The following is a 13667-nucleotide window of genomic DNA, read 5'->3' on the forward strand; positions in this document are numbered from 1 at the left end:
ACCAGGTCTCATTATAGATGATTGTAACCTGAGTCATCAATCACTCCAGCCCTTTAAATCTGTTAAAAAAAAAAAAAGGAAAGGAAAGGAAGAAAGAGAAAGAAAGAAATACTGGGGCTAGAGAGACGGTTCAATGTGCGTGATGCAATCCCAGCACTCGGGAGGCAAAGGCAGGAGGATCTCTGAGTTCAAGATCTATAGAGCAAGTTCTAGGACAGCCAGGGCTACACAGAGAAACCCTGTCTCAAAAACCAAACCAAAACAAAACAAAAATATGTATTATGTTCTTGCAGAGGACCCAACTTTGGTTCCTAGCACCCATGTTAGGCACCTTACAACTATCTGTAACTCTAGCTCCAGGGGATCCGATGCCTCTGACCTCTGTAGGCACCTGCGCTCACATAACAAACCCTTACCCAGACACACGATTCAAAATAATAACTGTTGGGGCTGGAGAGATGGCTCAGTGGTTAAGCGCACTGGCTGTTCTTACAGAGGACTGGAGTTTTTACCCATATGAGGTAAAACTATTTGTAACCTCTGTTCCAAAGGAACCTACTGCCCTCTTCTGGCTTCTATGGGCACTGCACTGATGAGGGGTAAACACACGTGCAAGCAAAATAACCATACATATGAAATAAATAAATATTTGTAAAAGAACAATAAAAATAAATCTTCTTAAAAAAGAAAAGAGATCGGGTGGTGGTGGCATACACCTTTAATCCCAGCACTCAGGAGGCAGAGGCAGGTAGATCTCTGTGAGTTTAAGGCCAGCCTGGTCTACAAAGAGAGTTCCAGGACACTCAGAGCTGTTATATAGAAACCCTGTCTTGAAAAACAAGAAAAAAAAAAATGTACAAATACAAAAATACCCAAAATACCAAGTATGGTAGTTCACACTTTAATCCCAGCAATCAAGAGGCAGAAGCAGGTGGAATTCTGTATCTATAAGTTCAAGATTAGCTTAGTCTACATAGAATGTCAATCAGGGCAACATAGTGAGACTCTGTGTCAAGAGAGAAAGAGTGGAGACAGATATAAAGGGGTGGGGGTGTCAGAAAAGATGGCTCAGCAGTTAAGAGTGCTTCTTGCTCTTCCCAAGGACCTGAGTTGAGCACCTGGCTCCTACATCAGGTGGCTCACAGCTACATGCAACTCCAGCTCCAGGTCTCCAATCTCCTATTCTGTCTTCAGTGGGCACCCATGTATATACGTGTGCATGTAGCCTGTCTCTCATATATGGATATATACACAAAAAATATTAAATAAATCTTGAGAAGCCGGGCGGTGGTGGCACATGCCTTTAATCCCAGCACTCAGGAGGCAGAGGCAGCGGATCTCTGTGAGTTCGAGGCCAGCCTGGTCTACAAAGCTACAGAGAAACCCTGTCTCGAAAAAAAAAAAAAAAAAAAAAAGAAGAGAAATTAAAAATCTTGAGAAAGAGAGAGAGTAAGAAATAGAAATTCACCGATCTCATTCCCTGCCTAAAGCTCTAGAGGCTTCCCACAGCCCAGGGGACAGACCTTTTGTGTAGACAGACTGCTGCCCCCCTAGAACAAGCTCTTGTCTCCCCTTTCCATCCTCTCAGATGACTTTTAGAACAAACTCTTCCCAGCTCTGGCCTTCTGCTTATGGCCATTGTAAAACTGAGTCCTCGTCTGTAAGCTAGTTTCTCAGGACAAACACTAAGCCCTCCAGGAAAGAGAAGCCCTTAACAATCACTGAGGACAGGGCCATCTGTATGGCTAGCAGACTGCTGCCTACAGGGTCTCTGCTAGAGAAATGAATGACTCTCCAGAGGCCCAAGGCCTGCTGCCTCATTTGGAGATCATTACTGCGTGGGCTCTAGACACCCAGTATACAGATGACAAGAGACCTACAGTCCCCAGGTCTTTCAGGAATAGGAAGCCAGTCCATCCTGTGGACACAGAAATTGGGATGAGGATTCTTCCCGATTCCTCAGTAGCTGGTCTCTGCTGATCATGCCAGATAAAGACAGCAGGGCTCACAGGAGGGAAGGAAGTTGAAATCTCACATTACATTCCCTAAGTCGGCGCATGCCTCCACTGACCGCCTGAGGACAGCCTGACTGCATCCCACCCTGTGAGCAAAGCTAGGTGCTGCCCAGGAGTCTGAGATCAGGTCTCAGAAAGAGTTCCCAGCAGCACTAGCTGCTGTCACCACAAGGTCCTCCATGTGCTGGAACTGTGCAGTCCTCATCCTAGGTAGGGCTTTTTACCCACCAGCACTGGACACAGAACTTACCTGAGAGGCCTTGGTTCTTGCTCTGGGGTCAAAGATCCGTAGCTGCTTGTCCTAAAAAAGAATGGACATATACTGAAAAGTAAACATAGGAAGTAACAGAGAAAGATACCCAACATTTGTCTACATGGACACACACATCCCTCCCCGACATATATGCATATTGATTGGCAAACTCTCTAGTGAAAATTAGCCTTTAGTTTCCTTTTTTTTTTTTTTGAGACAGGGTTTCTCTGTGTAACAGTTCTGGCTGTCCTGGAACTCTCTCTGGAGACCAGGCTGGCCTTGAACTCCCAGAGATCCGCCTGCCTCTGCCTCTGCCTCCCGAGTGCTGGGATTAAAGGCATGCGCTACCACCGCCCAACAGGAAATTTTTTTATTATCTGCTATATTTTTCCTATAAAACATTTCTAAAATAGTCTGTGAAATAAAAATAAAACTTGGGGCTGGACAGATAGTTTAGCAGTTAAGAGCACTGGCTGCTCTCCCAGAAGACTCAAATTCAATTCCCAGCACACAAATGGCAGTTCACAACTGTCTGTAACTCCGGTTCCAGAGAACCTAACACCTTCACACCAAATGCACGTAAAATAAAGTTAAATAAATATTAAAAATAAATAAATAAAAATAAAACTGTGCCTAGAAGGGTGACTCGTGCTTATGACCCCAGCATTCAGAAACAGAGGCGGGGCTGGAGAGATGGCTCTGCAGTTAAGAGCACTGATGTTCTTTTAGAGGACTCACATTCAATTCCCAGCACACACATATTAGCTTACAACTGTCTGAAACTCCAGTTCCAAGGACCCAAGGGCACCAGGCACCTACATGGTACACAGCTACACATACAGACAAAACACCGTATACAAACAAACGAAAAGAAAAACTTAATGCTTGCTCTGTGCATAGCCTGAGTCTGGGCGCTTCCTATGAAACAATGCACAGCCAAGCCCCGGTGAGGAGGGAGCTCACAGCTAAGGCTGCAGTCTCTAACAGGAGGGAGCTCACAGCTAAGGCTGCAGTCTCTAACAGGAGGGAGCTCACAGCTAAGGCTGCAGTCTCTAACAGGAGGGAGCTCACAGCTAAGGCTGCAGTCTCTAACAGGAAAACCTGGAAGAAACCTGAGTTGTCAAAAGACAAGCACAAGACAAGGTGGGGGGGCTGGAGAGATGGCTCAGTAGTTAAGAGCATTGCCTGCTCTTCCAAAGGTCCTGAGTTCAATTCCCAGCAACCACATGGTGGCTCACAACCATCTGTAAAGAGGTCTGGCGCCCTCTTCTGGCCTTCAGGCATACAGACAGAATATTGTATACATAATAAATAAATAAAGTATACATAATAAATAAATATTTAAAAAAAAAAGAAAAAAAAAAGAAAAAGACAAGGTGGAAAATCCCAAGCAAGATGCCGAGACAGGAGCTTGGTGGTGTGTGGTGTGAAGGGGAAGGACAGAGAATTAAGCAGACGGAGGGAGTGGAGGGCAATGGGCAAAAACAGAGCAGCCCAGAGTTCTTCTGGAAAACTTTCCCAGCTACACTTTACTTTGTACCAGGCACAGTCCAGGGCTCAGATCCTGAGCAGAACTGCCCACCACAGTTAGGGCTCCTAGGGCCACGTGACATAAGATCAGACACAGGCAGAGTAGGAGTAAACACAACAATGTCTGGTGGTGGCGCACACCGTTAATCCCAGCACTCGGGAGGCAGAGGCAGGCGGATCTCTGGGAGTTCCAGGACAGCCTGGTCTACAGAGTGAGTTCCAGGACAGCCAGGGATACACAGAGAAACCCTGTATCAAAAAAAAAAAAAAAACAACAACAACAAAATAACAGCAACAAAAAGGAACAGGGAAAAAGAGAGAAGCAAGAGACCCACAGGACAGGAGAGCTGAAGAGTCATCCACGATGAAAGGCTAGAGAACTCACTTCTCACTCTGCAGGGCTAGAGCTGCTGAGCAAAGCTGGAGGCCTCCATTCAAAATGCTAACCTTACCGCTGACCAGCTAGTGGCCGAGCAAGACTGAGTCCAATGACAAGGTGATAGAGGTGTCTCCCACGGGGAGGGCACTGAGGTTGGAGGTGCAACATTGTTCTCGGTATGTAACAAGCTCCACAGAGGAGACTAAGCAGTTAGTTGAAGGCTGGGTGCAAATCAGGTTCAGAGTGGGTTAGCCTTGAGACTGTTCTAGGCCAGGCCAAGGGGCCTAAACTAGGCTGCAGGGAGCTCATAGCAGGCCAAGCCCACCATCTGTGATGCCCATTCGCCCTCTAGTGGCCTCTGGTTTCTTTTCTCAGTCATTAGAGGTCAGGGTTAGTTTGGGTGCTCTGAGAGGAGCTGCCCTACTCTGGCAGAAGGCAGGACGGAGAAACTAGGCACCTCTGATGGAAGCGGCGTGCCATATAGGCCCAGTCAGGCAGCACAAGCAGCAACTGCACAAAGCTAGAGCCTGTTCCACAAACTCTGGCAAAGAGGGGCTCCGACTCTCGCGTGACCTTGCCTACCACTCCAACAACACTCTCCATGGGCATCTCCAGCTAGCCTGTGGTCATAAGGCCTTTTGCTCCCAGTACTGTATTAGTAGGGCTAGTAGTACCACCTGAGATCTTAAGACACCTTTCCAGCAAAGAAAGGCAGAAGTGGGCATGTATTCTGCAGGAGCTCTAGCCACAATCAAGGTACCCACTGGTCCTTAGCATGTGCAGACAGGTACCGGCTTGGAAGAGATGGTGCATCTCCACAGGGGCACACCTAGGTCTGGAAAGGAGGGAAAGGGGCAGGGTCCCTTTACAAGCTCCTAAGTTTATTGTGCCACCCACTTGGGAAACATGTACTTCTTGTCCTGGCTGCTTTGGGCTCTGGATCTAGAGGGGAAATGTCTCCCCAAGGGGAACTAGCATGAATCCCCTGGGCTTGGCCTTCTCCTCCTAACTGCCTTACGAGATAGCACCAGACCAAGCAGTGTCCACACTGAGTCAGCCACAGTGCTACCCCTTACTGGGCTATTATTCTTTGTCTTTCCTGGCCAAGTCTGGTGGCAAAAGGGGGTTCAGAGCAGGGAAAAGAAGGGGCTGGATCATCACATCAGTGAGGGAGGGCCACGAGGTTTCTCAAAGGAAGGAGAGGCTGGCCTTGACTCGGATGATGTGTTGTCAGGGCTGGTTTCCTGACTGGATACCCATTTTCTAGAATGAAGGCAAAGTTTATGTTCTGGGAAGTGTCTCCCATCCTCTAGTGCCAAACCCGAACAGAAACCTACCAGAGGGTCTTGGGGTCATATTTTCAATCTCCAGAGCTCAAGACAGCACCTGGAACCCTCTGAGTAAGGAACAGTACCAGAAAGGATACTTGGTAAGATTTAGAGGTGTGCCTTCCAAAAGATGGCAAACTGAAGGTGAGAACACAGAAAATAAGGACTCTTCAAGTGTATAGGTCAACAGGCCTGGGAGTACTCGGGGCTTAAAGCCTTCATTGGTCCCCATTCCTGGATTCTCTACTCCCCTCTCTGGCTCCATTACCCCCATTCCTTTTGCTATTTTCTGAGATAGGATTTTATATAATTCAGACTGGCCTTAAACTCACAACATGGTCCAGGCTGGCTTTTTACTCCTCATCTCCTGGCCTCTACCTTCTTACTGTTAGGACTGTAGTCATGTAATCTTATTCCAGGTTGCCGTTTTTCCTAAGTCTCTTCAGGCCCTGATACCATCAAAAATGTCCCATATCCCAGTGCCGCAACTCCCAGTTTCCTATACCCTGGTGCACAGCTACCTGGTGAATCCTCCAGGTCAGATCCCAGGCCCCACTCCCCTTACCTTCTTACCACCACCTTCTCTTTGCAGGCTAACGACTCTTCCCTTCCAAGAGTACCCCTGACGGTGGGCACAAATTGCACCTCCCTTTCCATCCTCTGCTCTGTTCTGCTCAGGATTCCACGAGGTCGTGACAAGCGGGGATGCCTCCAAGCACTCCAGCTCCATACACCTCCTACCATGGTAGCAGTACTGTCTAGACCATTCACACAAGGTTCTCTCCAACTCACCTCAGTGTGGGGCTCCCCTTGTATCTAAGATCCAAACTCACAGTCCTCACCTTTCATATCCAATCCACCACCAAACACTCTATGGCCTCTATCTCTACCACCTGGAACAAGTACAGTCCTCTTACTCATTCCCTGGTGGCAGCGCCCAAACTAAGTCCAGACACTGCCCACACGGAAGCCACAGTAGTGTATCCAATGCCAACTCTACTCATCCACAGGTCACCGCCCACCCTGCTGTCTATAACTTTCCTGCCTGCCTACTGCCAGGCAGGAGACAACACCAGCACTTCCTCCTGAAGGCTTAGTGCTGTCTCCAGGTGTCCCACTCACTCACATTCCCGCCCTGCCTGAAGAATGAACTCTTCAAACTTTTCAAACTCAGCCACTGGCCAAGGTCAAATTCCTATTACCAATCCGATTAGTTCAAAACACCACACCCCTTTCAGAGATAAGAACTTCCTGACCATACCAGCCCCGTGCTAAGTTTTTAGGCTGCTTGCTCCCTGCTTACCTTGCATGCTGTGCCTACAAGGGCTCCATCCCGGCTCCAAACAGCACTCTGCACCAGGTCCTTGTGGGCCTCCAGCTCTGCAGGGAAACAGCCAAGGTCAGGCACCAGGTGATGAGGGACCAAGGAAGTAGAGGAGAGTAGGCCTGTTCTGGGGCGACTCGGGATCAGAGTCAGCAGCCTGGAGGGGCAGGGCAGCAGCTCCATTCACACATGCTACAGATGCATCTAGAGGCTTCCTTCTTTAAGCCTGTCCGCATTGGGATATGCCTCTATTTAACAATCTTCTGAGATCTCTGCTTCTCAGCCTGGCTCTCGCCTTCCACGCTCACTTCTGTTCTCTCTAACACACACACCCACTATGTCACCCCCGCCTCTGCTCTTCTATGTCCCACCTCCTTCTGCAATTTGGGGGTTTGGAATGCAAGACATGCCTACTGGAAACAGAGAGTGATATTGTAAGACTTTAAGACAATCCTGAAGCCATTTTTGACAATTCTGAATCCTCTCAGCCTCTGTGCCATAGTGCTTCCCCTCCTCCCCTGGGAATCAAGGACCTAACAGCTACACTCGCACATACTCAGTTCCTGAACAATTACCCATATACGTATGCTTTGGTTCGGTCCCCTGGGAAACGGGGTCAAAACGACCTCTTACCTCATCTGATCTGGCAACAGCTCTCCAGTCAATCATTGGTAATAGCCCTTTTGAACAATCCAATCAAAATAATCAAAGAACAACCTCCCTTGCTTCTGTGGCCCCTTTAAAAGTAGACTGTACCAGCTATTCGAGGTCCCTCGGCTTCCCGAATGCTGGGGGACCCTGTCATGACAGAATTAATAAAATCCTCATGCTTTTGCATCGGCTGTGGTGTGTGAGGTGGTCTCTGGGGGCGACTCCTCCTCGGTGTTTGGACGCCAGAGTCCAACAATATATCTATTACAAAGCTTTAAGATGGCCGGGCTCAGAAGATCAAGGTCATCCTCAGCTACAGAGTGAAGGCAAAGCCAGCCTAGGATACGTGAGACCCTGTCTCAAAAATAAACAGATCAAAGAGATGCTCAACAAGAGTGTTTGCTGCATAAGCATGAGGACCTGAGTTCAAATCCCTAGAGCCCATGTAAAAAGTTGGGTGTGGCCTTGCACATATCTGTAACCCCAGCCGTGGAGGATGGGGACAGAGATAGAGGGTCACTGACTTGCTGGCCACCAGCCTAGCTCCATGTTCAGTGAGAGACTGTCTCAAGGGAGTAAGATGGAGCAGGACGGGGCTTGATAGATGGCTCAGTGATTACGAGCACTGGCTGCTCTTCCAGAGGTCCTGAGTTCAATTTCAAGCAACCAGATGGTGGCTCACAACCATCTGGCACCCTCTTCTGGCGTGTGGGCATACATGGAGGCAGAATGTTGTATACGTAATAAATAAATCTTTAAAAAAAAGATAGAGTAGGACATTCAGCATCTTCCTCTGACCTCAGCACACACAGGGGCAACACCCCCACCCCCGCACCACACACACACCACCTTATAGCCTCTCACACACAAGAGCCATAATAATGGTCACAGGAAATAAAAAATAGTGCATGGTGAAATTTGCTTCCCATGGGAACTATTGGCTTCTACAGAAGATTCAAGGAGGCAGAAGCCAATCCTGACGACACCTTAGCAGAATGCCAAGGAGAGGGATTTTTGTTTTTGTCGTTTGACACAGGGTCTCTTATATCTCAGGCTGTCCATGAACTCACTGTGTAGCTGAGAGTGGCCTTGGCCAGGTCCTCTTGCCATTCCATCTGAAGTGCTGGTATTGCCAGTGTATACCACCATACCAGCTTCTCTGGTGCTAGAGGTATCAAACTCGGTGGTGCATGCTAGGCAAGCACTCTGCCAACCCAAAGGGGTTGTTTTAAGACCACTTTGTGCTGTAGAGGGAAGTGCTTAAGAAATTCAGTTGAAGGCGGGCGGTGGTGGCGCACGCCTTTAATACCAGCACTCGGGAGGCAGAGGCAGGCGGATCTCTGTGAGTTCGAGACCAGCCTGGTCTATAAGAGCTAGTTCCAGGACAGGCTCCAAAACCACAGAGAAACCCTGTCTCGAAAAACCAAAAATTAAAAAAAAAAAAAAAAAAAAAAGCTTTAAGATGTATACTATCTGCCTATGGTACTTTTTTTTTTTTTTTTTTTTTTTAGGTTTCTGTTGTGGAACCCAGAGCCTTAGGAATGCAATGCAAGCACTCATCCTTGATACATTTCCCCCCACACTACTAAAAACATCAACAGAGGGCTGGAGAGATGGCTCAGTGGTTAAGAGCATTGCCTGCTCTTCCAAAGGTCCCGAGTTCAATTCCCGGCAACCACATGGTGGCTCACAACCATCTGTAATGAGGTCTGGTGCCCTCTTCTGACCTACAGATATACACACAGACAGAATATTGTATACATAATAAATAAATAAATATTAAAAAAAAAACATCAACAGAGAAGTCAAAGGCTGTCCAGGTTGGGGGCTGCCAGAGAAGGGCAGCCACTCCGGAGTGGCCATACCTGTCAGGGGCTGCTGCTTGGCTACATCCCAGACCTTCACAGCCCTGCCAGCTGTGCTCACCAGAACACCATCTGACGTGGGATGGAACTGCAGTGCTTCTACTGTAAGCTCCTCAGGACCCAGCACCACTCCAGGCGCAGAGGGGAGGGTGTCTCTGGCGCTTGGCAGCCGCCAGAGTTTTATCTGAAAGAAAGACCAAGTTTGTGGTCCAGATGCTAGGAGCCTCACTGCTCATACAGTCAGGCCTGCCCAGGGCAATCCTGGTCTCAGCAAGCAAGGTCCCCTGCTGAGACAAGGCCAATACATTAGAGGTGAAGGCATCTTACCTACTAGGGCTTGAGAGCCACACATCCCATCATGGACGGGAGGGAGCCCAACTCAGGGAGACTAGGGTGTGATCAGAGACCAACAAGGGTGCCTTGTGAGTGTTGCAGTCAAGCCTTGGAAGGACAGATCATAACAGCAGCTCTGAGCAGGTACTTGGGGCCAGCAAGGGCATGCATAGAGGTTAGGGCTCGGAGACCCCAGGGTATCGAGGGTGGGTCATAAGCAGCTCTTCTAACCAACCCCACTCACCATCCTGTCGGCTGAAGCTGAAGCCAGGAGGAAGTCATCAAATGGAGAGAAGTCCAGATCAGTGACCAGATCTGTATGGAGGAGCAATCAGATCTGATGAATGTCCCTTTCAGACCCAGTGAGCTCCTTCCGGAGTTTCAGCGGTGACACGTTTGCCCACATTAAGGAGCCACGCTCCCTCTGGACACTAGAGACACATATAGGTCTCTTCCTACAACATATATCCTGGTGAGTCCTTGGGCTGCTGTTTCTGTAGTCCTTCTGGAACACAGCTCCACCATGCATTGGCATGCGTGTGGTCTGTGTTGCTAAGCACACACTCTACTACCATGAAGCACATGCTACCCAGAGTTAAGAAGCTGGAACAGAAACTGTGTAGTCTCTGCATCCTAAAATACACACTGCCTTGAACTTTGTAGAAAATGTCTCATGGCCCTTCTCTGCACATTAACACAGAATCACATGGTTTAGTTTAGAGTCTTTCTGACCAGTTTCTGTTTTTTTAATTTTAACTGCTGAATCACCTCTCCAGCCCCTCTTTCTTGTGGTTTTGAGATCGATTTTTGATGTAACATATATCTGTTTTCCCAGCTTTTTTTTTCCTGCCTGCATGTTTCCCTGCAGGTCGGAAGAGGGCACCAGATCTCATTACAGATGGTTGTGAGCCACCATGTGGTTGCTGGGAATTGAACTCAGGACCTCTGGTAGAACAGCCAGTGTTCTTACCCTCTGAGCCATCTCTCCAGCTCCCCCTTTTTATTCTTAAGATAGTCTTATGTAGCCCAGGGTCACCTCAGACTTGATATATTGTATATATTGTAGGAAATAATCTTTAACTTCTGATTTTCCTGTCTTTTTTCTCAAATGCTCGGATTAAAAGGATGTGCCACCATGTTTATTTTTATATACATTTTTTTACATATATGTATTTACATACATAATGAATTTTTAATTAATTTACTTTAGTTAGTGTATGTGTATATATATGTAGGCATGTACATGTCACGGCAGCATGTAAAGATCGGAGGACCACTCTATTGAAGAAGTTCACTACTGTCTTTGTGAGATCCAGCGACCAAACTTATACCATCAGGCCTGCATAAAAGTGCCTCTACCGGGCTGGAGAGATGGCTCAGTGGTTAAGAGCATTGCCTGCTCTTCCAAAGGTCCTGCGTTCAGTTCCCAGCAAACACATGGTGGCTCACAACCATCGGTAATGGGGTCTGGTGCCCTCTTCTGGCCCGCAGGCATACACACAGACAGAACACTGTATACATAATAAATAAATAAAAAATATTAAAAAAAAAAAGTGCCTCTACCTAGGTGGGTGGTGGTGCACGCCTTTAATCCCAGCACTCAGGAGGCAGAGGCAGGTGGATCTTGGTGAGTTCGAGGCCAGCATGGTCTACATAGCAAGTTTCAGGACAGGCTCCAAAACTACAGAGAAACCCTATCTCAAAAACAAAAAACAGAAACAAACCCCTGAAGCTCAGAACCAGAATTAGGATCTAGACATGCCAGCTCTTATCTTTGTCTCTTGGTGTTTTGTACCTATGAGGTAGCTACCCCAGGTTCTGGAAAATAGTAAGCCCCCTCTCAACAGCATACTCTACATAAAAGCTGCAATAGTCATTTGTGGGCAAACCGGTAGCTTTGGTGCAGTGGTAACTTTAGAGTCTTTCTCTGCAGAGCCCTCCCTAAGCTGGACCTCACAGCACAGATCTTTCCTCTCTATCTTTGTTTTGTTTTTCAAGACAGAGTTTCTCTGAACAACAGCCCTAGCTGTCATGGAACTAGCTCTGTAGACCAGGCTGGCCTCAAACTCACAGAGATCCGCCTGCCTCTGCCTCCTGAGTGCTGGGATTAAAGGTGTGCGCCACCACTGTAGCATAGATCTTTAAGTCTGTAATTCTAGCTATTTGGGAAGTTGGGACAACCCCATGAGAGGCTGTCTCAAAAATAAAGCTAGAAAAATATAAAAAGATGCCGGGCAGTGGTGGCACATGCCTTTAGTCTCAGCACTTGAGAGGCAGAGGCAAATGAGTTCAAGGCCAGCTTCATCACAGAGCAAGTGCAAGGACAGCCAAGATTACAAAGATAAACTCTGTCTCAAAAAACAAAACAAGAACACACACACACACAATGCACATACACATATGTATATAAAATATACAGACACGCACATATATAAGATTAAGGAGGTACATGGGAAAAAAGTCTGCGCTTGAGATACTAAGTGCTATTCTGGCCAATGACGAAAGACCCTGAGTACATTAGACTCTGACCATTGCCCAGCCTTTGAAGGTTTCCTGTCTTCCAGCCTTTCATCTTGGAGTATGCTTGCCTGGGTCACCTAGCAGCCAGAGGAGCAGAGCACGGGGGCACCTAGAACAGCCTGAGATGTAGGTAGTAGGGCTGGCCATGGGACCTGCCGCTGTCCCAGTGGAGAAAAGGCAGCACACCCAGGTTCTGAAGCAGATGCTGGAACTAGCCCTCAGCCCACTCCCTTGTAGCTGTGTTCTTCTGAGCAGGTTTGTTACCCTTCGGGGTTTGGTATCCTCAATTTCTAGTTGGGAAGTGACTGCAGTACTAACTGCTGGGTTGTCATGGGAATTCAGGGAGGTCTATGCGTGCAAGGACTCACCCTGTGACTCAGTTTCATTACCATATTTCCTCTTTTGGTAGATGCCAGCCGCCTGCTCTACTGCCTGATCCTGCTGGCTAGAAATCCAGACCAAAGTCATTGTAAGGGGCCGCCTGTCCATACCCACCCACTTTCCTTGTCTCTCCTGGCTGGAAGGAAAGCAGGATTCTCACCCACATCAAGGCAAGCAGTAGGGACAGCAGTGGTGCCTCTGGCATTGCTGATGCTGGCTCGCTGTCCCATCTGCAGTGTCCTCCTTACCCGCCACCTCCATGTTTCCTCTTCACCCCAAGTACCAACCTTGTTTTCCCTTTTAGCTCTGGTTCATCCTACACCACCGTATTCCCCTCCCTAGTATAAAACTGAGATCCACTTCAGCGTGGGGTGAATCCCGGGAGCCTTCCACAATTGGAGGTGCAGCCAGATATGCTACTTTAGGAGGAACTGGGCTGGGTGACTGTGGTTTTCAAGGGTTTCCTGCCTGCTTTCCTGCCAACCTTGGGTGGCTCTGACCATGAGAATTGGAGAGTAAAATGATGGTTGCCTTGGATTGCTGTGCTAAGGATTCTACTAACCACAAGAGGATCTAGATAATCAGAAGTGTTCGGAAACAGGATGCTCATACATATAACTATCTTTATAACTGGCAGCTAATGCCGGGTAGAGTGGCGCACACCTTTAATCCCAGCACTCAGGAGGCAGAGGCAGGAAGATCTCTTTGAGTTCAAGGCCAGCCTGGTCTACAGAGTGAGTTCTAGGACAGGTTCCAAAGCTACATAGAGAAACCCTGTCTCAAAGCAATACCACTGGTCTACAAGAGCTAGTTCCAGGACAGGCTCCAAAACCACAGAGAAACCCTGTCTCGAAAAACCAAAAAAAAAAAAAAAAAAAAAAGCAATACCAATAACAAAAAACTGGCAGCTAACAACCATTTTTACCTCTGATTCCAGAAGATCCAATAGCAAAGGCACTGCAAGAACGTGGCAAACACATGCATGCAAAACAGCCACACACATTAAAACAAAAACTTAACCCAAAACAACCACACATATTAAAATAGAAACAAAACAAAAAACTTAACAAAAATCAACTATTCACTTT

The 13667-nt window shown here is 47.7% G+C and overlaps 1 protein-coding gene across 1 annotated transcript in view; it reads right to left on the minus strand.

The window, feature by feature from the left end:
* Positions 1 to 13667, minus strand: part of LOC121463929 (coronin-7) — a 58265-nt gene that overhangs the window by 38713 nt on the left and 5885 nt on the right. Inside the window, exons 4-7 of the mRNA XM_041676499.1 lie at positions 9923 to 9993; positions 9346 to 9529; positions 6809 to 6885; positions 2266 to 2316 (exon numbers count right to left, since the gene is read on the minus strand). Of these exons, the coding sequence (XP_041532433.1) occupies positions 2266 to 2316; positions 6809 to 6885; positions 9346 to 9529; positions 9923 to 9993 (383 nt within the window). The remainder of the gene's footprint in view (positions 1 to 2265; positions 2317 to 6808; positions 6886 to 9345; positions 9530 to 9922; positions 9994 to 13667) is intronic.

This window comes from Microtus oregoni, unplaced genomic scaffold (genome assembly GCF_018167655.1).
Source record: "Microtus oregoni isolate MIOR12 unplaced genomic scaffold, Mior012 000027F_ref0000203, whole genome shotgun sequence".
NCBI classification, from domain to species: Eukaryota; Metazoa; Chordata; class Mammalia; order Rodentia; family Cricetidae; genus Microtus; species Microtus oregoni.